Below are 26,985 nucleotides of genomic sequence, written 5' to 3'. Positions count from 1 at the left end.
TGTCTGTGTGTGTGTGTGTGTGTGTGTGTGTGTGTGTGTGTGTGTGTGTGTGTGTGTGTGTGTGTGTGTGTGTGTGTGTAAGGGAGACAGGGACACACAAAGCAGAAGGTTTTTCATTAGACAAAGTATGAAGGAGGTCAAGGAAGATGCGAAGGAGGCTGGCAAGGAGCAGAGCCGAGTCACAGGACTATCAGCAGGGAAACTGAACTTCAGACATACATACACACAGATACACTATACTCTATAGTCAGTATACGCACTCAGTAAGCTGATGAAAAAACTGAAGGGCTTGAAGAGGAGCTCTGCAGCAGTACGCAGGTCCATGTGAGCCAACAAAAACAAGTAAAAATGTCCCTAATTATGAACAGATTACTGTTTGTGTGTAACGAGTTAAAGCGCTTCCTTTAGTTCAATTTTCAAATGAGCAACTTATCATAGTTAATTTTTTACTGTTGCTCCTTTTAACCTTTTATTGTCAAGAAAAGAGAAAAACCTGACACATACATTTCTATTTCTCTCCCTCTACATGTCCAGTAGCTGAACAGGCTGCTATCATAGCCCACGTGCAACTTACATTTACGTTTAGGAATTATTTGCATTATTTTGAATGCACGTTTTTGAGGAAAAAACAATAACAACAGCCATAAAGCCCTGAAAGCTAGTAGGTCCAAGTAACTTGAGCTGGACTGCATCAAAATCACATCAAAAACTGACATGTTAGTGCTGCAGCTGCCCTCAACCCCTCCACCAACCCAGCATCCACCTGCAGGCTCTGGGAGGATATTTATTTATCACTCCCCACTTTTCCATGTAACACGTTTAGAGCCTAGCTACCGAACTCTAATTATATTCTGCTGGTGAAATAAATGAGTCGCATGTAAGTCGACTGACTGAAATGCAAATCGTTCCTGGGTGATAAGTGTCTGTTGGAGCTCTACTTCAAATCTGAAGAAGCACCTCTTCACTGGTGGCTCATTGAGAAGGATAATAATGCAAGTGCAACAGCTCCTCAGCACCAACACCAGCTAGTTTTTAATTTAGCGAAAGCTGTCACTGCAAGGCAAATTAATGAGCTTGTTGATGGTTATGTGATAACAAAAAAAAGGTACAACCAATATCAACTCAATCTGAAACGAGTTAAAGGTAAATTGAAATGAGGATAAACCTACTTTAGACAATACAACTAGCGTGGTTTGCAGAGGAGTTGCATCTTGAGCACAACCTTATAATATAAAAAGATTCTTGTCTTTGTCTCTTTTTATTTTGTTCCTCAATACTACTTATAAACTCTTGTCTGTGCTTAAGTGCAGTTTACCTCAACTTTCTGCTCTGTTTTCAACAAATAAACTGCCCCATCCACTGCAGAGACAACAATATGCTATCATTTAGTTTTATAGCGCCTCTATCCATTTTGTTCACGTCTACCGGCTGGTGCTAAGTAACAGGGTTAGCTGCATATTTCAAACCATACTTTTCTAAAGCTTTTTAACTCTGCCTGGAGGTGGATTTAAGAACATTAAACATTTTAATGCTCGACATTAGCCATAACTTTCTTCAAATTATGAAAGTACGCTCTCCACACTGTGGATTTATTATATGTATGTTTGGTCTGATGCTCTGTGTTGTTCATACTGAGAGAAATGTTAAAAGTCAAGCTGTTTATTCACAATATTTTTATGGCGGCACGGTTACATCAGATGCACAAATTTTTGCTGCCTTGTGCATCCTCTTATATATGTTTCTACCAAATTTAAGCTGACACATTTGGTAGTCTTGGAAACTTTGAGAGCTTCACTAGAATTTAAAGTAATTATGGGTCTACATACTGTGCATGTAAAGACAGTAAACATGTGTCCACAAGGGAAATTTAACTGTAAGAAGACTGAATCAAAATTAAATAAAAAGACAGCAAAAAAGGCAGTTAGAGCTTCTGAACTTTTAAAAACTAGACAATGTACAAAATACAGCATGGCAATATGTAATACCGTAATTGTCGGGCTATAAGCCGCTACTTTTTGCACAAGCTTTGAACCCTGCGGCTTTTAGTCAGGTGCGGCTTTTCTATGGATTGTTTATGATTTTTGTCATATCGTAAGACGATTTGTTTTGTTTGTTCCGCTGTTGTACGGCACTACGTTGCCTGGCGGAAGGATCGGGGTTCAAGAGTGGTATGTTGGTCACATGTCCATCCGCCAGGCAACATAGTGCCGTACAAGTAGCGCGAAAAACAAACTTCAAAGTAGCGCTACGCGTTCAGCGGGAGTCGTGGATGACGAGCGGCGATAAACTTGCGAAAAGCAAGTTGTGCTCAACTCCACCGGTGGATTCTGACAGCGTGGAAAAGTGTGAAAACATCCACGATCACCAACGGATTTCGAAGGGCTGGACTGCTGCATGATGAAGAGGAGGACACCGCCACGGCCCTTCAGAGGGTGTTCGACTCCGAGACTGACAATGACAATGAGGATTTCTTTGGTTTTGAAAGTGACAACGAAGGAAAGAAGCTGAGAGTGGATGACGAAGCCATCCTGAGCCTGTTCGTTTCCGACACTGGAGAAGAGGACTTTGGTGGTTTTAGAGCGCAGGAAGATGGTGGTGAATGACTGACTTTTCTTCTTGTTAAAGCCGTGTCACTGCACCTGAGCCTAAAAGGTAGTCCGAATCTATTTTTCTGGTGTGCTGTAGGTTATTGTTATGTACTACATTTGTTACTCATTTATGAAGCACAGCACATGTGCAAATATGTACCCATAACTTGTTTTTCAAAATATTAATAAAAGGGGTGTGTCTCCAAACAGCCATCTCTTTCCTGACAATTCCCTTTGTGCATATTCTCTTACATATGATGAGTCAACATTGAAACACCTGCGGCTTTTGGTCAGGTGCGGCTAATGTATGTACAAAACAGGATTTTCCCCTGATTTTAGCTTGTGCGGCTAATATTCAGGTGCGCTTTGTAGTCCGGGAAATACGGTAATAATTTTGGCTTTGACCAGATATTTATGAATGTAAAAATCTGTTACTACCAGGTTCACTGTGCATCCATGGCATTTGTTCAAAGCTTACCCAAGCCTCAAACTGACTCATCTTGGCCTGAATCCTACTAGGAAATTGTTACTGGGCTAGAGCGGTGAAAAAAACATCCACTTTCTCCTGTCTTCCTCAGCAGGAACAACTCTAATATCAATGCAGCTACAAGGGAATGGAATGGGTTTGCTGAAAAACTGCATTTTGATTCAAGGTTATAACACTGGCTGACAAAGGTAAGTGTATGAGAAAGTACAGTATTTTCAGTCTGAAAAGGTGAAAGAGAAAAGAACTAAAACTAGCTACCGAACTAGAGTCAAAGTTATCTCAAACACAGGACCACTGACTTAGGAAAAAGATACTTATTTACTTGCCTGATGCAGTAAATGATCCACTGTGTCGATTCCTTTCGTTGAACAAAGGTGTTTTCACTTTGCGCAATCAGTCATTAGCAAGAATCTATTGTTTGGTGTAAAGGGGAAATTTAATTTCGCAAGCAAACTCTTAAATCTAAATGCATTATGGCTACAGCATTTTGGGATCATTTAGACCAGGGGTGGGCAACTCGAGGGCCGGTGTCCCTGCAGGTTTTAGATGTGTCCTCGAACCAACACAGCTGATTTAAATGGCTAAATTAGCTCCTCAACATGTCCTGCAGTTCTCCAGAGGTCTGGTAACGAACTACTCATGTGATTCAAGGTGAGATCTAAAACCTGCAGGACACCGGCCCTCGAGGCCTGGAATTGCCCACCCCTGATTTAGACTGATTCAGAGTGTACAGAAAACATGTCAATGGCCTGTGGTCTGAATGGTGAAGCTACGTGTAGGTGCCTTATGTAAAGTAACATAGATGATAAAGCAGCTTCAGGGCGTGGGTATAGTTGACTGTCTGTTCACAGTGGCTACATCCACTTCTTCTACAGACTACGTTAGGAATGCACACTTCTAATCTGTTTCATTGTTGTCAGCGCTAACAATGACCTGATGTAGCAGAATGGGTACGCGTAATTACTCCATAGTTTCATGCTGATCATTTGAAGCACTGAGTTTCAACGCTAATAGCCAGCACTGATCCTTTGATTTCTACTTGTTCAGGTTTGGTGCCTTTTGTGGGTTACAATAACAGAAACACAAGGTTATACAAAAATGAGTTAAAAGAAATCACCATTTGCCAACAGTAGGAGATCCTCCTTTATACTCAGATTTTCACTTTTGAAGATCATTTGAGAGACAGCTTTGGTCTCCTAAACATTTGGTAACAAGGTAATAAAATTAAGTCATTTCTGAGATTATGTACCTGATTATTTGTATTTGTATTTTTTATATTGTTTGTTTGTAAAATTGTGCAATTTGTTGCTCGAATGTGTCTGGAACCTCAGGAAAACGCTCTGTTAAAGGCTTATACTTGTGAGGTCTGTGTTGCTCTTCTCTAACACATAGAGTAAGGGGTTAGGGCTGAAGTCGGGTTCACTGTGATCATGGATTGGGAGCATGTTTAGATAGGAACTTAAAACTTGGTACACAATATAAAGTTAGATTGAAGACATTAAAGACACACAGTCGTGAACTTGTGTCTTGTAGCAAGGTTTAAAACTCACAAAAGTTGGAAATAGTCTGTAATTTCTTTATATAAAAGGAAACCCATTAAAAGTCTGGGACCCCGCTTTGCCCTACTCTCCTCCTCTGCCATACCCCGCATGGCACTGAGAAATAAATCTGCTATAATGGTCCACAAAAAAATGTGGGGGAAAAACAGAATGATTTCTTTAAACACTCCCTCACCCGCTTTGAATGTACTCTAACAGGAGTGAATAGTAAAATTTGCAGGGACTATTTTCAACTGTGGATCAATACACATTTGGTGCTCTAGTGGAATTGATTCAAAATAAACTACAGCAGCCATCATGGTAATAAAGGAACATGTCATTCAGTTTAATGTGTTTTCAATAGTTTTAGAACTACTGCAAAGGTCTGAGGCATGGAGGAATGAGCTTCATCAGAGCCCGACTACATTCAGAAGAATCAATTTAGTGTAAGTTTTCGGGATTTCTTAACAATTAGAAACATTTGGATGATTGCTAACCGTAAGAATGCAAAACAATGCTGAGTCAACTTGTCATCACAAAGCAAACAAGAGGTAAAGCCTGGCAATTTTGAGATCAACAAATCTGAGGCGCCGCCTTGACGACTTCAGAACAAACATGGAGGCTACCAGAATGTTAAGTGCTGCCTTGTCTAACATTAAACTCCATTTTCAAAGGTCAGGACCGCAGTTGAGGCGGTGATGAATCAAGCACTTCATTCCTTTGCTTATAAACCTCCCCTTTCTGTTGCTATCTGTCTAATCCCTGTACCCCCAACCCCCCTTGTACTTCTTCTCCTCCTCCCCCTCCACTGTTTCCTGTATTTCTCTCTCATTTCTGCCATTTCCTCCCCTCCCCTCTTTCTGAGGTTTTCTCTGGCCACTTAATGGAATGCATGGCATTTCCTCCTTTTCTCCCTCCCCCTGGTTCTTCTTCTCCTTCTGTCCTCCTCTTTTTCCCATCTCTCTCCAGCCCCCGCTTTCTGTAATGAAATGTAAACTTTGACATTTGTCAACTTAGTCCTCCTATCAACAATTTGCAGTGTCCGGAGGTTGTGGGTTTATTGGAGCAGCTAAAGCACCACATGCGGCGAGCCCTGACCCCTCACCCCGTTCCTTCACTCGTTTGTTTATTTGATTTTTCCTCTAATCTCATCATGTTTCTCCTCTCCCTCCTGTTTTCTTTGTGCCTGTTCTTTCTTTCCTTTAGTTTTGTTGTACTTTGTCTCTTTCATTCCCCTTCTGTGTTGCTTCATAATCTCCTTTTCTTTCTTCACCCACTCTCTCCTTCTGTCTCACTTTAATTCAATTCTCTGCTGACTGATAATCTGTTTTTCCTTCTTTTCCCCCTCTCCGCTGAGCACTCTCGTTCTCTTATACTCTCTCTTTCATTCTCCAAGTTCATTGATAAGGTCTTTTGCCCTTTTTCTTCCCCCCTTGTGTTTCATATTCCAGTCCTCACAGCTTGAATCAATAGCAGTTTCGCAGCTAATTCCACAGCTCTGCATCAATACCCAAAGGCTCCAGTCTCCTCCATCACCCCCTGCCTTCCTACTATGAATATTCAAATGCGTGTTATAATAAAGTGGTTTTTCTAAATGCATTAGCACGCAGAAGGGAGAGGAGGGGTCCATCCAAAATGAGGTTTTCACCATTTTGAGAGAAGTGAGTAGAGGGAAGCCCATTTGCAACATGACTTACAGAAACCAAGAAGAGGATGCTTTATAAGAGATGATAGGTTACTTCTGCTCCATTTAGAGTCTCTAGATCTTCTCGCCTTGTTTATGATGATGTTTTTCAACAGTTTTTTTTGTTAAATCTGCAGAACGGGCAGAAGAAGGAAAGGCCAGAGAGTACCACTGAGAGCTTAATGAAGTGGTTTTTCACACACATTACCGAGCAAAGATTTAACTGGTACAAACAAAATGATTGACAGAGCAGCGCTGTAACAAGTGATGCTGGTTCGGAGCCAGAAAATTCCACTTTGATAACACTTACATCCAGTGTTACCAACCTTTCAGTGTTTTTCCTATCTGTATTCTGAAGGTTTTTACTAAAGAATGTGTTCATGCATAATTCAGGAACTAATTAGAACATAATATTCCTAAAAACATGGTGATTTTTTCTTTTTGGCTGTGAATAGTATTTAGTGATAGCATAGTATTGTTTTAAAGAAAGAATTCTAAAATCCCCCCCGGGGGGAAAGTGTCAAAAATACAAACTTGATGAAGAATCAGTTTGTAGATTTTCTCATACAGTTTTTGTTTTTCATACACAGTGTTGGGGCCAATACTCAGAAAAGTAATGTATTACACATTACTTATTAATTTAAAAAAATAATGCAGTACATTACTTTATTACTCCCTGGAAACAGAAATTCGTTACACTAGTCATTAGATTATTTGCGCATTACTTTGTACACACTGACACATATCCCTATCCTAATGTTGACAAACATACAATCACATACAAGCATTTCTTTCTCTTGCTTTCATGCTATTAAAATAAAAGTAATGTCCATATTGCAATGCCTCAAAAGTTTTAGATGCACTAATATTTCCTTTCTCCCCTGCAGAACAACTGAAACAGGTGATTATAGCAAAAAATGGTATGGGGGTTTGTTCTAGATGCCCTTTGGGCAGACAGCTGAGAATCTTTGCAAAGAAACCAATTGTTACAGTAACGTGATTACTGAATTTAATTGCACTTGGGGTTACTGTGTAATTGCAACGTGTTAGACCCAGCACTACTCACCCCTAGCACACAGCAGGTAACGGTCCACTTCAGGACCATTCACACCACTAGAAATAGAGTTTAAGGGCTGGGCTAATTGTGGACGCAGCAAGTAGCACACACGATGCTCGCTAATGATGAACATATGGATAGTTATCTGCGCAACGTCAGTGCACTATTACAGATTTTGTTGTAGTTAGCAGATTAAACTCTGGATAATGTCTTAGCCAGCTGTGTCAGACATCATTATGTCATTCTCTATTAATTAAAATCTACAAAAGTTCAGGGCTTCACAGTCGAAATAACAAAAACGAAACAAGTGTTTCAGATTTGTTCTCTGCAAAAGCCTGGCTTGCATATTTAAACATTTTCCAAACACAGTTAAACATGTGATTTTGTATTGATTTTCAGAAAGTTTCATGGTAATATAATTGTAGCCTAGTCACATGTTGTGTTTCAACCTTGCGGAGTTTAGAGTTTCTTCTCAGGTAATGCTTCTTCCCTCTTTGTCCTTATTTTGCTTTTAAACTTACCCTGTTTAAAAGGACCAACCACAGCCAGCATGTGCTACCATAGCCAAAGACTTCCTTTCTGTTTCTTTCTTTATTTCTCTCTTTCTTTCACCTCCTCATTTTCTTTCATCACACATTTTCTCTCCCTCCTTCCATCCCTCTATTCATCTCTCCCCAGCAAATCCAAAAGTTGTGTCGCCATAGCAACAGCTGCCGTCTGCGAAAATTACCTAAATCCCTCCCTTTTTTCTCTCTCTCTCGCTCTCTTTTTTATACTGTGTGTTCCCAGTGACATTCAATGGATACTGTTTTGATGTGGGAACAAACAAATGAGTTGGGGGTGAAAAGGAGAGGGGAGAGAGGTTGATGTTAGGGGGAACGTTGGAGCAGAGCAGCAGAGCAGAAAGAGGAGAGGAGGGATTAGAGGTGGAAAAGCCTGGTGGCCAGACAGGCAGCCAGTGAGCCGGAGAGAAAAAGAGAAAAAAGAATGAGACAGAAAGCAAACACAGGCAGGGACAGACACAGAAAAACAGCCAGTCAGACGGTCGTGCAGATACATAAAACAGAAAACAAATAAACAAAGAGCAAGCAAAGAAAGGCAAGCCAAGGGCACACAGACAAACAGAGAATGAGACAGACAGACACACAGAGAGACTGACCCAGTGAAACAGGGCAGCACGTGAAACAGGTAACACAAGAGAGGAGACAGACATGTGTCGCCATGGTAACACTGAAACCAGGAAAGGGGAGAGAGAGAGAAAGAGGTAGTGGTGTTGGTGATGGTTGGTGGTGGCTGTGAGGAGGGTGAGTGGGGGTTCAGAGGGGGAGATATAGGAAGCATGCCGTCCCCATGGTAACACAAACGGAGGGATCCTGAAAGAGGGGAAGCGAGGCCGGCACATGCTCACACACAAACATCACAAAAGAGACAAAAGACACATGATTCCACATTCATTTAATTCTCATTATGCAACACAGTGAAATTTGAGCTGCAGTCCCTTTATGCTACCAACAAAAAATATGAACGAATAATAAATCATTTCGTCATAAAAAATAATCATGAACAAAGCTAATTTTTTTGGTGAAATGAGTAGGAACTGTATGTGTCTGTAATTTCTGAGAAACTTTAACTTGCTGATGCTCAATAGATGAGTGCCGGTGATGTTCTGGGAGGGCTTTATTCACTTTATGATTTTTTTTAGGATCCTTTAGTCTTTTCATGGTTCCTTAAGAAGCACAGATGTTTCTAGCTTTCTTCACCAGGGTACAGATGTGTGATGACTATGACAGGTACGCTCGATGCTGTTCACCTGCTCCGCTTCAGCCCCACTGAAGTAAACAGGGGTGTCTCTTTGGCTCAGTGTCTCTAAAATCAACACTTATCTTCTTAGTGTTGTTGATGTTCAGTAGTGGGTTGTTCTCTGTGCACCAAAATGAAAGATCAGCGATTCTCTCCTGATATGAACTCTCGTCACTGTTTGTAATCTGGCTGATGTTCATGATGTCGTTCACAATTTCACAATAATTCTCCCTGTGTCTGGGAATCCAGTCATGGATATACAGCATGAACAGGAGGGGGGTGAGCACACAGCCCTTAGGAGAGTTCCTTTGCTTAGCACTACAGTGCAGATTGTGTGACTCCCCCATCTGAAGTGTCTGTGGTCTGTTTGTGAAGAAGTCCTAAGCGAGAAACCTTATTCTTCATATTTCAGCATCCTTCCTGTCATCCCTGAGCAGAGTTTCAGCTTGATTTGCATCGCTGTCTTTATGTTGTATGATATGTTTGTGCAAAAGCTGAAAGCGCTTCTCTGAATGTGGCCAATTAGTGTCTCCAACATGCCACTTCGTGATTCTCAGAGTTTGCCAGTGAGAAGCAGTTTTATCTCTGTGATGAAGAATGCATGTAGTTGTGAAGAAACCCTGATGGATGGTGTAAATCATTACAGCTTGCGGCATTATTCTTGGTTGGACAGCATACAAGGCAATCTGTTGTCTTATCATGTCTGTGAGACAAGGCCAGTTTCCAGGATCATGGCTGAGCCAATTCTGCAAAGACAATCACATTCAATTGAGATAAAGTCTCAGTGGAAATCATGTAGTTGGGAAACTTCCCCAGAACGCTTATCAGACGCTAGTAATTACTCTTCAGCAAACACGCCAGCACATTTGCAACTATTGTAGCACTTAATCAGAGCATTGTGAAGGCAAAAAGGCTTGTGGCAGAATGTGACGAAATGAGTCAAGTTGCTTGACCTGAATGCACTGCTGACTACAGCAACTGTCATTGCCAGGAAAAGACTCACCAAACACAGCCTGAGGATTTACACAGAGAGCTAGTAGCAGCAGCAGGGTCTCAATGAGCCCACTGTCACTGAACAGAACTGAGCCCAACATGCGAAACACCACAGAGAGCAGAAGCTAACAGCTAACAAGCTACTTCTGTTGGCGCCTTCTGTTTTTAAAGCTTGTCAGGAGCTGCAACAGCTGAGCTCACACGATCTAAAAGTAACTTTGTGTGCATATTTGCTTTTGGACAATACTGTTAAAAGTGTCAGAAAAGCTGTTTAAAAAACACACACATAGATACACACACATCCTGACAAACCATCAGTATTCACACTGCCTCCACGCTCTTCACAGCATAGAGTGTTACTGCAGGTATCGTTGAAATTTCCCCCTTTCCAAGGCATATTTACCATTGTGTCGGGTCATTAATGCACTCTCAACTCATAATTACTATATTTCCAACAGCATTTTAAGGCAGCATAATTGCAGCGTGCCGCAGATGGCTGTTGGCTAACTGGCTTGCAGTTACGCCTAATGGCTATTTGCTATCGGTGTAAAACAGGCTAATGGTTCACTGGCCAGCAGCTATAGCTTAAAATAGACAGCTGTCCTGTGTAGGCAAAGCCAGAATTGAAAAGACTATGTACTCCTCATTATCTGCTTCTGTGAATTTGCCACACAACAATGGACCACAAAAGCAAAAGAAGAAAATGATCTTTTTCCCCCCTTTTCCTGTTCGATGTCTGAGTGCACTGAGGCTCAATCCAAAAAGCTTCATTCATGCAACAAAACTGGACTGTGTTTATGTTTAATTATAATGGCCATGCCTCCTGAAACAAATAATTATCCTTGTGCAGCTCTCTATAACAAATGTAAATTGATAAAGACAAAGCGGAACTGTTGTTCAAAGCCAAAACTGTGTGGATGTTTATATGCAGTGAGCTCCATGAAATAACATTTGTGCTGTTTTTGAGCAATTTTATCTTCCAACTCAACAGGGAAAAAGATGGAGACAGAGAATGTATATTCCCTTTCAAACAAGGAGACTAATTACAAGGGATTAAGTAACTGCGTGGGGAATAGTCAGGAAATCTTGCTCAAAAACCTTTTGTTCCAAACCCCATTAATTTCATCCTGCTCGGTCTAGTGTATAATGGGTCAAATCTGCAAGATATTTTCTGTGCTGTTAAGAATAACATCCGTTTATGAAGGCAGAAGCATAGAAAGCCTCAGTGTGAAAGGCTCAGGTTGAGTGAGGCTGAAAAGTCGTGCACCCACACTCTAACTTTGCAGAGGAAGGATTTCATGTTAGAGAAAGTTTGATAAAAGTAGACTACCTTTTTAATAATTCAAAACGAAATAATTCTTAGGCTGCTAGTGTGCTTTGCAAAAAAAAAAGTATAAAAAGTGTGAGCTTGTATCACTTTTTAAAAGACAGAATCTTGTCTTGAGGTTTGGAAAATATAGTGAAGATTGTCTCTGTTTCAGAGACAAGTTATGCAGTGTACTGACTGCATCCTTACTACATTTGAAGTAGAAAATGACACATATGAAAACTGAAACAATACTGACTGTTTGCACAACTTTAAACCTGATGTACAAATATCTCTGTTTTCTGATGTTTTTGGAAACCTTTGTTTTGATCAATTAAACAAAGCTCCTGGTGCACAGATCAGTGATGTGAGTGAGGACTTAAGCGACTTTTGTGTTGATAAAGCCCATTTAGGATTGTTCGAGCACGGACCTTCGTTCCAACCAGATGGAGGTGGTTGTTTTACAGTTGATTCTTTTACTGAACTCATCATAAGCGACCTCTCTTTCAGTACCCTTCAGCATCCCATTAAAATACACTAGCCATCTTTAAGGGCCTTTTTAATATGCAGTGTGAAGAGACAGTGACCAGGCTTCAAAAGTGTAAGAGGTGAGTAAAGATGATTGTTAAAAGTAGGTAATAAGATCAAATGGAAAGCTCACAAGCACAGCACGATCCTTCATGATCCACAAACTTCATTTTTGCCACCTCTGCCCCTCTTGCCTTCTCTGTCATTTATTTGGCTCCAACACTACCACAGCTAGTACATCATGTGCCTATCTCTTTGTGACACCAGCAACTTCTGGCACTACAATAGTATTTGTCACCTTGGGATAAAAACACCCATAAATAAGTGCATTAGAGGATAATGAATACCATCTGTGACTCATGGATGACATGTAGCAGCGAAAGTAGTCGAAAGTACAGTCGACCCCCGGTATAGGCGGGGGTTAGGGACCACAACGGCACACGATTAGCTGAGACCACCTCTAAAAACACTTATAAATGCCTATTATACTATTTCAACACCAAATATACCTTAAACTATCATCCTAAAACACTTCAATATCATTTCAAAGCCATCTGGCTCAGAACATTTTACTGACACTTCCGTGTCTGTCGATGCTATCTCCCCATGTAGAGAAACACAACTTTTTTTAAATCATGAAAAATGTATTTAGACATGAAAATGAAATGTAAATAATTAATAAATATTTTAGATATGCTCGACGAAAAAAATCAGCAAATAGGCGAATTTTCCACAAATAACTTTAAAATCCACAAATCCGCAAATACTGAATTGCAAATAGGCAGGGGTCGACTGTACATGACCCCTGCCTATTTGTAGCAGAAGCACACCTGCTGTTGCTTTTCAACACCCACATCATCATTGTGTCATGGTCATAGGCCTTTGACCAGAGAGTTTTTTCGTGATTGGTGATGGTTTGATGACTGCAGTGAATTCAGTTGACTCGTCTATGGACTTTCGTGTTTTGGTGTTTATGCTATATATAATAAATAATAAAACATTTGCGCTGTGTTGCTTCCTCCTGATTTTGCAGGACCTGCATTTGTTGCCATGATGCCATATAAATGCATAGAGCTCATAGTTTTCAACACTGATGGTGCACTGGCACTGTATGTGCAACAAGCATCGAATAGCACTATCCTAATGCACCCCATGTCACTTTACTTCCCTTTTGATCACCATTGTGCCCAAAACAATATTCTTGATTGCCACACATTATCCACGCCCAAACCATAAGGTCATTCATAGTGCTAAATGAAAATCGTTCTTGTCACAAAACCATTAAATTAGTCTTCTTTCTGTTCGCTTGTTTAGGCAATTAGCTTTAAATTCTTATATGTTTCGTATATTAAATTTGCCACTTATATTGACAGCACTAAAGTTTCCAGCAGGATAATGAATTCTGACCCTCTCTCCCCACACGACCCTTGTCGGTTCCTATTTTGGATCACCATGTAGCTTCGGCGCTTTCAGGGAAACAGTTCGAGGCCTCTGTGGTCAGAGCTGTCTGAACTCTGGGACTCCCAATCAATCCTCTCCCCCTCTCTCTGTCTCCCTGTCTGTGTTTCTCTCTGCTCACTCACACAATGATGGAGGTCATGTGTGGTCAAGAGTTGAGAATGGACAATCAGGCAGCAGCCATATACCCACTGTTATCACTACAGCTCATATCACTGTCTCCCTCTCTCTATACAGTGCAGTCATACCACTCTACTTACTATTTTTTTATTTCACTTTTATAGTTTTGAGCAGTAAGGCAACAAAACCTTTTTTACTTTTACACGTCTCAGTCAACTGATTTGATACTGTTGAGAATAAAATAAGAAATTGTTTGTCCAGCCTTGAACATGACTTTTGGAGGCTACGAACACTCATCGGAATTGTTTGCTGACTGCTTGTTAAGACACAGTTTGCCCTTTTTAAATATGAAGAATGTCCCATGGTTGTAGAGGATTTGGACAGAAGGACTGGAAGCTGCTCTTATCCATCCATCCATTTTCTTGACTCCTTATGTGAAACCTATCGCAGCTCTGATAGGATGAGAGGCAGGTTTCATACTGGGCTAACATCAAGACAGACAACCATTTAGAATGACCAGTTAAGCTAACATACACGTCTTTGGACTGTGGAAAGATGTTGGAGAACCTGACAAAACCCATGTACAGGTAGAACATGCAAACTTCCACAAAGAAAGTGGAAGTTTGTTTCAAAAATAGTGTCCTGAAAAAACACATTTATAAATTTATTTTAATTTCTTTCTGATGAATTTCATTTTAAAACAATTTGTATCATATTAAAAATTATTAAAGCGGAACAAAACTTACCAGACTCATGTTTAAAAAAATACATTTTTTAAAACAGCTACTCATAATAATTTTATTATGATCAGCTAGATTTTGCAGCAAGGCTGATGTGTCGCAAACCTGCATTCTTTCTGATGGCCAGCAGGGGGAGACTCCACTTGGTCCCAAAAAGAAGTCTGGCTGTCGAGAAGTCAAGATCTCTGTCTAAATAAATAAATAAATCTGGGTAAATTCCCAGATGATTAAACATGCAACTATTTTGCTGGTAATAACTGAAATGAGTAAAGAAAATCAACAGCCTATTTATGCAAGATAATTCATAATTTTATTAGGGGGGTTACATTGGTTGGGTTTGATTATCGCGGGGGTCATAACCCCCCTAAACCCCCTTGGAAATTACGCCCCTGGGTGCATGCTCACTCAGTTTCATTTGTCACATCTAGTTTTAGAAATGCTAAGACAGAAGTGGCAATTCACTACCACTGGATAACGTCACTTAATTTTTGTTTTTTGTACACTTCACAGTCTTCAGTATTTCGACAAATATCCTGGTTGGACGTGATTAATTGCTACAGAAGTGTTGGCATGGTGGCCAATTGCAAGTTAAGCAGGAAGTCCTGAACCCACTTCATTTAAACTAACTCCTATTTCCATAAGTAAAGTGATATATCCCCCTTTTCACAGAGTAATTCATTGCCTTTTTAATTAATTTACCCAGCACTATCTGCTGTAAATTCACTCTTCCTTTGCATATCTCTCCTTCTACCTTTTCTCCCAACATGTTTTTTTAAAGTTTCTTCAAGTTCTTTTTCTCCCTCTTCCTCCGTTGCTATGGTAACTCTCTCTCTCTTTCTATCCTTCCCTCTATCTCTCCGGTGCACCCCCTCTTCCCCCACCCCCCCCTCTCTCTCTCTCTCTCTCTCGCTCTCCCTCCTTTTCGCTCTCCCTCTTGCTCTCTCTCTCCAGTGGCTGGTTGGATGGTTGCTATAGAAACAGACTTATTTAAAAGAAGAGCTAAGAAATTATCATTTTCTCTAGCTCTCCCCAACACGCTCACTTTTGCTCCCTCACTTCCTCTCTCTTTCACCCACCTCCCTCCCCCTCTCTCCCTCTCTCATTTCCTTGCTTTGCCTCAATCACAAGCGAGCAGACCTACTCTTTTATTCCCATTTGGCCCTCTCTGTATGATGCTGGTTTTCATTTTCGCACAAGAACATACACATAAACCAACAACTTGCAATCTCTTTCTTTCTTCACCTTCCCCCCACCTCCACCTGCCGCATCCACCCTATACACGCACGCACACACAGCCGCTTTCAACGGTCCTACTGTTGCACACACACGCACACTTAATATGAATATACAAAATCTGTCCTGAAAGTGCCTTTTCTTAATGAACATGCATAATACAAACTTCTCTTTCAGCGTGACAAAACTGCCTTCTGTCTTTTGCGCTGGAGACATTATGAAAGAGAAACGGGGCACTCAAACAACCCAGAACTGAATCCATCAGAATCTAATTCTGCAAAAAGCAAACACAGTGGTAGACGTAAAACATCCACAATAATAAAAAGAAAAGAAAAAGAAAGAAAGGCTAAGAGCTTTTGATTTGAGATTTGACAGTGATTGTGTGCACAGTGGTTTTATGTTCAAGTCACCACTGAAATTAAAGGTAATGGTTAACATAATGTTTAACATACAGAAGTTTAACTTAATGCTTCAAAATAACTGTTCAGAGGCATTTCATGTTGGGTCCTGAATAAAGAGGCTTCAAGAACAACATTGTTTTCTCACTAGTATAAAAACGGTAACTCTAAATTTAACTGTTTACCTTTGGAAAATCTGATTTTAGTCCACAAAAAGGGACTTAGGTCCCTAAAATGTTTATGTAAGCACTTTAATAGTGTGTCTCAGTTTAGTTACTTTTGTGTAGTAGGCCTAGACTATACAGACTAATATTATCTCAAATCAAACATGATTCATTGGGCACTTACCAGAAATTATGTTTGCACTCTTACACTGGCTATTGCCTACATTTGCAACTTGTTGTGCATCTGACAGCACATCATAAAAAATTCTTGTACAGTGAAGCCAGTTTTACACAAAAATACTTAAAAGTGCTGATAATGCAAGGTTTACCTGTAATGCCTGAAAAGCTTCATCAAAGCTGGCATTGTATCCTCCCTGATGGCTGAAAACTGTTGGTGGTGGTCTCCCACCTTGTCACTGTATAGCCAAAGTGGCAACCACTGAGGGCAAGGAGTGTACAGCATTCCATCTGAACTTTATGACCATTATTAGTACACCATCTTTGTACTCATAGAGCACTTCATGTAGCTGCACTTGGTAGTGTGAGCGCATTTATGCTCCCAGAATAGAGAGCACAAGTACAGGAGGACACAATCTGAGACAGAGCACAAAGTGTTTTTCATAAAATACATTATGACATTTCACAGAAGGAAAAGCACAGGTATAAATAATGAAATTCACAGTGACTGGATTTAATTCAATTCAATTAGCTACCTTGGTTGCAGGCACCTTCACAGCTGAATGATTATATTGTATCATGAGTAACACCTGTTTACTTTTCCTGCAAGTTTCCTGCAAAAACACCCAGTTACAAACAAACATCACGACAACCAGTGCAAACGTGGAGCTCTTCCAAAAGTATAAAGTCACAACGATTCAGTCAAATTTCCTTTCCTGAACAATAGCAAATCTTCCACTGACATAATCTCCACCTGTGACGCCATCACTTCTTCCAGCGCCACAGGGAACAAGAGACAAGCAGCGTGACGTCACCGTCCCCTTTCGCTGCCACCGCTGAGAGCTGCTCGCTTATCTCTCCTGCACTGGAGCGTATCAGGCTTCACCGAGGGGAGATAGTGTCACCACCCTCCCCACCCACACCAACACCTCAGCCAACCCGGCTCTCGCTTCTCCTCACTCTCTTTGCCTCATCTAGCCTTGCCAAGTGAAGTGGAGCCCGGGGTGTTATCAGTTCCTGATGGCTATCGACTTACATTAAAACATAAGAGGGGAGAGAGGAGGAACACGCAGATAGACAGACATAGGCTGGATGGAAACACACACAGAGTGGGTGGTGATGGATACCGGCTTTCATCATCTGTAATCATGTTGTCCATCTCCATCTTTAAATTGCTGCTTCTTCTTTTATCACCATTTAAAATCCACCAAAGGAAAAGAAATAAAAGAGATACTTTGAGCCATCAAAAAAAAATGTCTTGGTGGTGGTGCCTACGCAATAAAATCATTTGGTTACACAAGTTCTGATAAGGGAAATAAGTTTGAAAAAGTCTCAGTGGAAAAGATTGGAAGGCGCTAAATTTTAAATTAAGTGAAAATGGTGCCAGTGGATACTCGGTCTGTAGGGTGTGAAAAATTGGAATTATGTTCACTACACACTGGATATGTGAAAAAGAAATTATTAAAAATGGCAAACTTTTCCTTTGTCAAATGCTTTAGTTTAAGTACGATATGTGGTCTTCGTAGACTTTAGTAACTTAGTCAAGAAATAACTTGAAATGCAAAGACCTGGTGTTATATATTCAGTGTATGTAGTTGGTGTAGTGTAGAACTTGTTGCACTGAGGAGCATTTCTACAACGGCAATAAAGAGTTGGCTCTACTGCCGTCCATCCATCTTTTCAGCCGCTCATCTAATTCAGAGAGACGAAGCCTGTTCCTGCTACGACCATGCAAAAAGAGGTACATCACTGCATCATTGTACCACCTGCTTTTCATAGATCCAATGTATGCTGAATTACATATTGAAACACACAGTCAGACCTTTTGCAATAACTGAACATGAGATTTGTTTCTGTTTTTCTTTTTATTCATAGCTTTCTGGTTGGATCGAGATCAAGTAGCTAAGACAACAAAAATCTCAGGAATGACAGTTGATTTGAAGGTTTCCTTTTCGACTGGAAGGAAATATTATCTCAACTGTTTCTGTTGTGGTTGGGATTCAGTAAGGTGTGTAAAACCGATATTGGCAAAGTCCTTTTAAGAGCAAGTCTTGTCACTCAGCAGTCTTCTTAGAAACAGCAGCTACTTCAGTCTAGTCCAAGCATTGAATTAGTGGTATGAGAACCACAACTTTTACTTCAGTCATCACTGGGATGTAAAAAAAAACACTGCATCTATAGATAGAATCACTGCTCAGTGAGTAGATATACCCACAATTGAAACATCTGTGCATCCGTCCAGCAACATGATTGGTTCACATTTCCCTTTTTGGCTTTTTGAGAACAGAGACAAGACAAATATTCTCATTGATTTCAGGATCCATGTCTCTACCTGATAATGTTTCTGATAAGGGTAAGGGTTAGGAAATTCACAACTGGAAAGTTTTATTTTTCTTTGAAATAGATATGTAATCCTGAGACAATTTAAAGTTTAAACCATGATAAACTCTTACCACTTACATACCATTCAGCGCAAAAAAGATTTTGCTACTTTTTAAAAATTTTATTCCACAGTTTTTGCATGATTTTCTGTTTTCGGAGACCCTTTGGCCACCTTTTAGTCAAAGCATTAAGCCTAATACCCAGCAAGCATAGTCAATTATCAAAAATGTAAATGTGACAAGTCAATAATCCTTTTGCTACGACCTCGTTTAATTGAGTAATTGTTTCATTGATTACGAGGAATGCTGTAATACGGTGTTGCATAAGGTACAAACACACACATTTATCCAGCAGCATGCATAATCCAGGGCAAAGACAAAAGGGAAAACCTTGTGATAGTGATCTTGTAATGGATCAGATTGATTTAATTCACTGCGCCGGACAATTTCTCATTCTTATTCCTCAAGATGTCTCTGAATGGATTTTATGTGGGAGGCCCATTCAATTGTTCTCTCTCACCTCCACACGAGTCTCTCAGACAGCCAGCGAGCGAGAGAAAACACAGGCAGACAAAGAAACGGAGGGGGAGAGAGAGAGAGGCAGAAACATAAACTACCTCCACACTGAGCTTATTTGATCTCACAGCCCTTTTTCGTTGACATTCTTCCTCATATAAAAGGAAGCACTTTTATGCTTTTGGTGCTTTTATGCTTGATGTCTGCATTTCTTTGAAAGCCTCTCCTTGGAGAGGGTGGCCAGTTTGGTTTCTCACTTTTCCATCCAAAAAAGCTAAGAAGGGTTACTTCCAGCCTTTTATCACTTTTATTGAATACTCATGCAGAGAAAGGAGACCCACTTTATTTATCCTTGGAGGGCTGAGGACTGTGGTCGAAGGCGGCGCTTTGTGCATTGCAGCGTGCTGCTTGGAACAGCGGTGAAATATGCTGGAAATGCCTGGAAAACTCCAGGCCCTGCTCTCCCAGGAGAGCCCCATCTATAATAGGCCTGGCTGTTTCCCTGTGCTCCCGAGCAGCAACCCTCTCCACACATAAATCTCTGCTCCCCAAACCTGCTCTCCCCCTCTTTCACTCCCGTTAACTCCCACTCCTCCTCTGCATTTCATTCCTGCCTTCATCAACACTACTGCATCTTCCTTCTTCCTCCGTTTTTTCTTCTTCTTCTATTAGTGCCCTTTTTTAGGTTCCACATCCTTTCTCTCTCCTTCGTTGCAAATTTCTCTCCAGTCTCACCCACTTTTCTTCTCATGCCTGATGTACTTCTCCATTTTCTTGCTCCTTTGCTCCAATCCATATATTGCATTGGCCTCTCCAACCCTGCTGCCTTTTCTCTTTCTGCCATCTTTTTAGAATTTCCTTCATCCTCCTCTTAGTCTTTCCTACCAAAATGTATATCCTTCCCTAATCTATAATCCTGCTGTCCTCTTATGTCCAAACTCCCCTCTTAATGCTTCTTTCTCCCTCTATTCAGCATTTTCTCCGTCTCTCTGCTTCCTTTAACTATTCATCTCCTGTTTGTCGCCCCCTATACTACTAATCTACCCACTCCTTCTCTTCTGTTCTGCGCCTCTATTTTATCGTCTTCCTCATTTCTTCCCCTCCATTGCTCCAACAGCCCTTCTCTTCTCCTCTTTCACCCTTAATCTCCACTTCCCCTTTATAGTCTCCTACTCTGCTATATTCAGTCAGTCTTTTTTACTCTTCTAAGCCAAATTCACCTCATACTACGCATCTCGGCTACACTTCAGAATCTCATTTCTTCCTTTTCCTTGTGCTCTCCTTCTGTTCATGTTTCTTTCATATATCTTCCTGCCTCCTCTAATCATAGATAGAAGACTGTTGCTCTTCTGTCTTCCAGATTTATGTCTCGCAATCATCCATTCCTCCTCTATTTTCTTCTCCTCTATCTCCACACAAATGGCTCACATCATTTCTATGGCTCTTTCACCTTTCTACCCTGGTTCTCCCACCAAAAATCCTTTCCTATTTTGCCCTCATATAGTTCATTTTCCTCCTCTTCATTTTTTCATTCCCGCAAAGCTTCCTTTCCTTTCCTTTCCTTTCCTTTCCTTTCTTTATTTTACCAGTTTCCTTCACTCCTTATCTGTCCTCTTCCTCCAATTCTATCTCTCTAACCCAGATCCCCTTCTCTTGTTCTCGTGTTCTCTCATCTTATCCCACCACTTTCCCCCTCTGATCTCTCAATCCAGCTCACACTACTCTTTTTCCAGTTTGAATTACTCTCCTGCCATCATCCTCTTTTCTTCTCTCTTCTCCTTCTCATCTCTTGTCCCTTATTTTATCTTCTCATGTATATGTATTCTTCTCTTCATTCCCCTTTCTCTCTCAGTTTATGACCCCTTCCTCATCTAGGATGACATATCTATAGACAGATTGATGGGTGTCAGCCCTAATACCAGCAGAAGCCCTCTGTTAGCCTCTGCAGACTCTTCCGTCTTTCACTCCAACAAACACATCAGCCTGTGCAAAGGAGGGAAGGGGGAATTTGCCGCCATCATTTTAGATCACTGGATTATTGGGGCATCGTAGTGAATTAAGCGGCAACTAATTGTGGCGGTTATTTTATTTATTTATTTTAATTGCTGCTCCTTGTCACCTCAGATTATGCTTCTCCAACCATAAGGATATCAGATCTGTCAGGTACTGCAGGGCTTTGGGAAGAGGCCCACACACACACACATATACAGAGAAGCTCCACTTGCCATCATGTTGTCTGAACCTCTGCTCTTAAACAAGGTTTCTCATGCTATTTTTAATTATTTTCATTGGCGAGTACAGAGTTTTCTTCAGTGATGTGTTTTTTTTACAACCCAATTAGAACAACAGAGTCAGCCAACCTTGTATACTTGTTTTTATGGTACGATCAGTACACTATGGCACTAATGGCCAAGGTTGATTCATCCTGAAGCCGCTCATGCAAGAAACGCTCATCAGTTGTGCTTTAGATGATAAAAGTCATTAAAGTGAAGTGCATGTGCAGTAGCTGTGTATAGTGAATAGAAGCACCGGTGCAAATAAATATTGCTCGCGCATGTATCTAATATCTGTTCAAAAGTTTTGATATTTACAACGGTGCACAAGAAGCCATTTGTTTGGATTTGGTGCTGACAAAAGCTCTTTTGTAATCTGTTGTAAAGTGAGGTGCTGCTCTGAGGCCCCAGACCTTTGAAGGCTGAAATTCAAAGTGTGCTTTGTTTTTGTAATTTCATTGTAGACTGTAGATTTGTTTGTATAAAAGTACTGGGTCTAAAAACAAAAAACACAAGGCGATGCAGTGGTAGGAACAAGTTGAGGCAATCAAATATAATTGATGTCATGATTAACTAATTTCAAACGCTTATCATGCCATGCAGATATGTGACTTGCAAAAGCCAGCAGCCTACTGCAGGGTGCATTTAACAGGATAAGGTAAGCAGGTTCAACTTCTTTGCAGATGACCTTGACTTATTAATTTATTAATTTTGCACAGTGGCATCCCAAATGCAATAACAAGAGTTCTGAATGTCTGTGAAGGTTCTCAGTCATCCAGGTCATCATAGTCTAAGGAGCTTGGAAAGAAAAATGTCTGGACTTCTTTAAGTTGCTCGAAGATGTTTTACCTCTCATCCGAGAAAGAACTGTAAATGAAAAATGAACTGAAGAGGCTTCTCGGATAAGAGGTGAAATGTCTTCAAGCAACTTAACAAAGTCCAGACGCTTTTCTTTCCAAGCTCCTTAGAAGAGTTCTGAATGAATTCTACTGATATAAATAGGGGAACTACTTATTTCAGTAGTGATAATATGAAACCTCAATTTTTATTTAAAACACTGTTTAACGCTCAGGTTTATTGTGTCATGTAAAAATGAGTATCCCATCCATACAATAAGGAAAAGTTTGGCCAAAAATACTAAAACAAAATTAGGTCAAATCAGCCTAAAATTTCTTTTTTTGTTGTTTTAGTTTTTTAGTTTTGGTATTTTGCCTTTGTAATGACAGTGAGAATTGAGGGAAAATGGAAATATAGGGAAAGAGAAGAGGGAAACAACGAGCATCAAAGGTCCAGCCCGCCTTGGCTGCCATGTTACACCCATCAACATGACCCTCTTCACTCATACTGATGTCAGAACTTTCCGGACACACCTACTTGAAACACTGTAATAAAATCACAGATCGAGTGTAACAGTTGTTACTGTTAGGTAGTAGTGGTAGAAGAAATCCATTAGTATTTATCTTTGAGACGTGAAACTTAATTTTTAAATAGATAGTTTCATTACATATAAATGTTCCCGTTAACTACACATGCTATAACTGTGTTGTTGTGCAGTTTTCCAAATCTTTACATGCTGTAAATGCCAAAAAAGATTTATGTCTTCACCCATAAACCCCCATCAGAGAGTATTTTTGTTATCTTGATGATTCAGAGAGGAATTATACAACTGTTTGAGGGCGTTACAGTAGAGAGCTTGAAACTAATCATTTGCCTCACAGAGTCTATTACTGTACGAAGTCATAGCGAGTCAAATCAACAATTCGAGGGATTGTAAAGATTTGCCGTTATCCAGGTCATCTTAAAGTTTACATTTTTTGAAGATGATTTGAATGAAAGTGTTTTCGGTTGAAGGTAAAAAGGAAGTCCGGTTGCTTTTGACTGAACATTTCTAAATACATCTTGAGAAGCCTTTCTGAGGATCCTTGGGTGCCCCTGGAGCCCAGTTTGGGTGTAAATCTTTGCTGATGTAAACCATCAAACATTGATGGTCCAGCTGGGTTGCTGTGGAAGCAGAGACTGAAGCCAGTAGGGCTCTTTTCTCTTTCTCTCCCTCTCTGCTTCCTGAGCACTCCTGCTCTGCCTCTGTTTATCCTCAAGCATCCCCTCTTGTCAACAGATTAGGACTGAACCCCGCTGTCTCTTCCTTTCGTCGTCTCTCTCTGCCTCCATCTCTCTGTCTTTTGGCCTGTCTCTTTACATCTGCGCTTCTGCTCTATTCTTGTGATGAGCGAAAAGAGTGGAAGGAAGAGGAGGGGGAGATATAGGAGAAAAAGAAAGTGTATATATGTGTGTCTATGCGTGTGTGTGTGTGTGTGTGAATGTGTGTGTGTGAAAGAGAGAGACGAGAGATGGGACAGGTGCTTGCAGTGCAAGAATTGCTTTCCTTGCCTTGCTTGCATGATCAGGCTGCAAAAATGTTCAACTCAAGCAAAAAGGTCTGTTCAAGAATCAACTCTGAGAATCAGGCTTCCTCGCCTGTGGCCAGACCAGCGCTGGCAGCGCAGCAGCAGTTCACGGTGGCAACACGCTACATCAGACCCACACACACATACAGAGCCCAATCGTAATTGCAGGGGCCCACAGATGCGCGGTCAACCACACAGAGATGTAGCTGGTCTGTGTTAGGAAGCCAGACATGCCACTGAACTGAACAGTAAATCAGGCTGAGAGACCGTCTGAGGTGTCAGCGGCAGAGTCCAGGCAGCAGACACCTGGAAGAGTCCAAACAGGCTAAACACACATTAAGCTGCAGATGCTGCATGTAGGGGACGGATTCCCTCTGATCACATTTACAGGCTTACACCAGCTCAGCAGGAAACACTGATCTGCTTCTCTGCTCCGTTCTCGTCTGTTCGCTGCTGTTCTCTTTATGTTTTTGTTCTGCTCTGTTCTCTGCTCTCAGGTTCTGTGCCTGTGTTGTCAAAATCACCTTGGTTCATCGGCCACAAGCGTCCCAGTGGGCCAGACCAGTAGAATCTCCTAAAAAGTCTACAAAATGTTCTCTTTCTTTTAGCATAAAGAAATACAAGTGAGCTTTTCTAAAAGTTCACATGTAATAAACCATGAATTTCCAGGCAGTTCATTTTGTAAACAGATGGTGATGACTTAAGAAAGATATGTCTAAATTTTCCTTCTAAGTCATTCTAGTGTCATGACAAAGAAATGCTTCTGTCATCAACAACATGTTTAGGATTGACTCCTTCACTTAACAACTTTGCTTTGACGTAGTATGGTAATGTTTTTGCCACGAAGAAGGTGACTTGCAGCACAGCATTTCAAAATACAGCAAAAAGCCCAAAAACCTTGCAAAGACATCCACTGCACTGGATTATGGTGATTTTGGCCAGCAGGTATCATGTCTGAAACCCCTGATGTACACTTTTTCTAACCTCCTCTGCTGGTTCTGTTGTTTTGTTCGTCCTTTCTCTCATTTCTTCTGTTCTGCTCCTTCTTATATTCTTTTCTAATTTGTCGTGATCCATTTTGCTTCTGTTCTATCCCGTGTTTTTACTTCATTATGTTTCTTCTTGTTCTCCTCCATCTGACATAACTCAGTTCTGGTCACCTTTCCTCTGAGCTGAGAGCTTCTCTGCTGTTTTGCTGTTCTGTTATTTTCTTTGGTGACCCTGCTCTGTTTGGTTTGCTTTATTCTCTCTTTATTCTACAAAAAAACAAACTTTAATATACTTCACCCATGTCTCTCCTTCTCTTCAATTAAGCTTATTACCAGTGCTCCTTGTAGCCATGACACCAGTTAATCAGATCTCTTTTCTAATCTTCAATTTCAGATATTCTGACTTTGACATATTATTCTGTAACATCTTTAACCTTCTTGCGTGAAGCACGAATGTCCTGCTCTGTTATAATCCTATGGGGTGGTCGGCTCAGCTCCATTCTGGGAGCTCCTCTGACTGTCTAGGTAGATCATTGTCTGTGGTTCATCACACCCTCGGCCTGCAGCACCAGGGACCCAGGTGCTGAAGCAGGTACACACACACACTCTCTCACACACGGTTGAACTGTTCACATCAGGCCACCTCAATTAATCACCTCTGTCTTTGGAGCAGTGACTGCCCTCAAACACAAACGCACACTCATCTGCTCATTCACTGAGGTGTGTGTGTGTGTGTGTGTGTGTGTGTGTGTGTGTGTGTGTGTGTGTCGCTGTGTGTGTGAGAGAGGGCAATCTATCAAGGTGATCGATAAATAGGAACATTAATATTAGTAATGGGACTCTCTTTCAGTCCACTGAATATGTCTCCGTCTTTAAGGTAAAATATGAATTTTTCTTGGCACCTGAACGTTTGCAGCAGGACCGCGCACACGGACACGAGCACGCAAGACTCTACCTGCATGCTAAGAAGGAGTACTAACACACACAGAGAGACAGACACACACGCACGCACGCACACATCGACTTTCTCTCTCGAGGGACAGTTGTCTGCGCTGGTCTTTACACTACTCTCACTGCACACAGGCTCGATACAGAGACTGAGGGCACGATCGCGCCAAGCGCGTGCATGCTGCATGTGTGTGCGCGCGTACTTGTTGGAAATTGATTCAGTGTGACTTATGTTAAAACCCAGCGACCAGACTGTGCATTGGATCCTCGCCTCATCAATCATCCCCCGGCTGGCAGGTTATGCGCAATGTGTGTTTGCATGGGCAAGCGCGCATGTGTGACCCACACTGCGTTTTCGTATGTGTCAACCAATTCTATCCATGCGTTTTAAAGGTCACGTCAACGAAATGTCGTTTGCAGATGCTCCACATCTCTCCCACAAACGTGTAACTGAAGAAAAATGAATGCAGCCACTCTGGGCCGTTTGTGTCTGCACTCTAAAATCTAATTTTCCCCAACAGGGCAAAGACCCCGAAAACCCCACGACTCTTTCCCTTCAGCTTCTGCGGGCTGAGGGGCTGATGATGATGTCCAGGGCGGCACAAATCTGTAACAACACGCGCACAGAGAACCATGCGCACGGACTCATCGCCAGACATAAATCCAAAATATACAAGCACTGCCAGCGCAGACCGAAAGAGACCCACAAAGCTCACAGACGCCCGCACAAACAGTGGGAACAATAAAAGGGTGGAAAATCGGGTATTTATCAGAAACTTTCAGTTTCTCGTGTCTTAGTCAGGTCAAACTGAGCGTCTTTAAACATCACTCACCTTGGTTTAAAGTGATCGCCAAAGTTATGATCCACAAAGCTGGCATGGTTCAGCCGAGCGCATTCAGATTCCTCCCCTCGGCTCTGCCTCCCCAACAAGACACCATCAATTCCTCCCGATCGGGTGAATTTAACCGGAATCCTCTTTGAGTCATGAGAGTGCAAAAACACACATTTAGAAAAAAAAAAATCCAATGCTTCTTTAATTCTATTGCCCTTGTCTTTCTTAAACTATGTCTCAGTTTTTTCCGTGCGTAAATTAAACCTGACTCCACTTTTTTTTGTTTCTCACTCTTGGTCCCTTTTCCTCTGTGCGCTTTTGATTCCCATTTAAATAGGACTGAATTCCTCTCTCCCTCTCTTCTCTTAC

At 41.2% G+C, this 26,985-nt stretch overlaps 1 protein-coding gene across 2 annotated transcripts in view; it reads right to left on the bottom strand.

Moving 5' to 3' along the window:
* The window catches only part of kirrel1b (kirre like nephrin family adhesion molecule 1b), an 80,612-nt gene extending 53,627 nt beyond the window's left edge, over positions 1 to 26,985 (bottom strand). For both annotated transcript variants that reach the window (XM_014413488.3, XM_014413491.4), the window contains exon 1: positions 26,617 to 26,985. In XM_014413488.3, the coding sequence (XP_014268974.2) occupies positions 26,617 to 26,662 (46 nt within the window). In that variant the 5' untranslated portion in view covers positions 26,663 to 26,985. The remainder of the gene's footprint in view (positions 1 to 26,616) is intronic.

Source organism: Maylandia zebra, linkage group LG18, assembly GCF_041146795.1.
Source record: "Maylandia zebra isolate NMK-2024a linkage group LG18, Mzebra_GT3a, whole genome shotgun sequence".
Lineage (NCBI taxonomy): Eukaryota > Metazoa > Chordata > Actinopteri > Cichliformes > Cichlidae > Maylandia > Maylandia zebra.
Note: the sequence above shows the minus strand (reverse complement) of the source record. Positions and strands in the feature narration are given on the sequence as shown.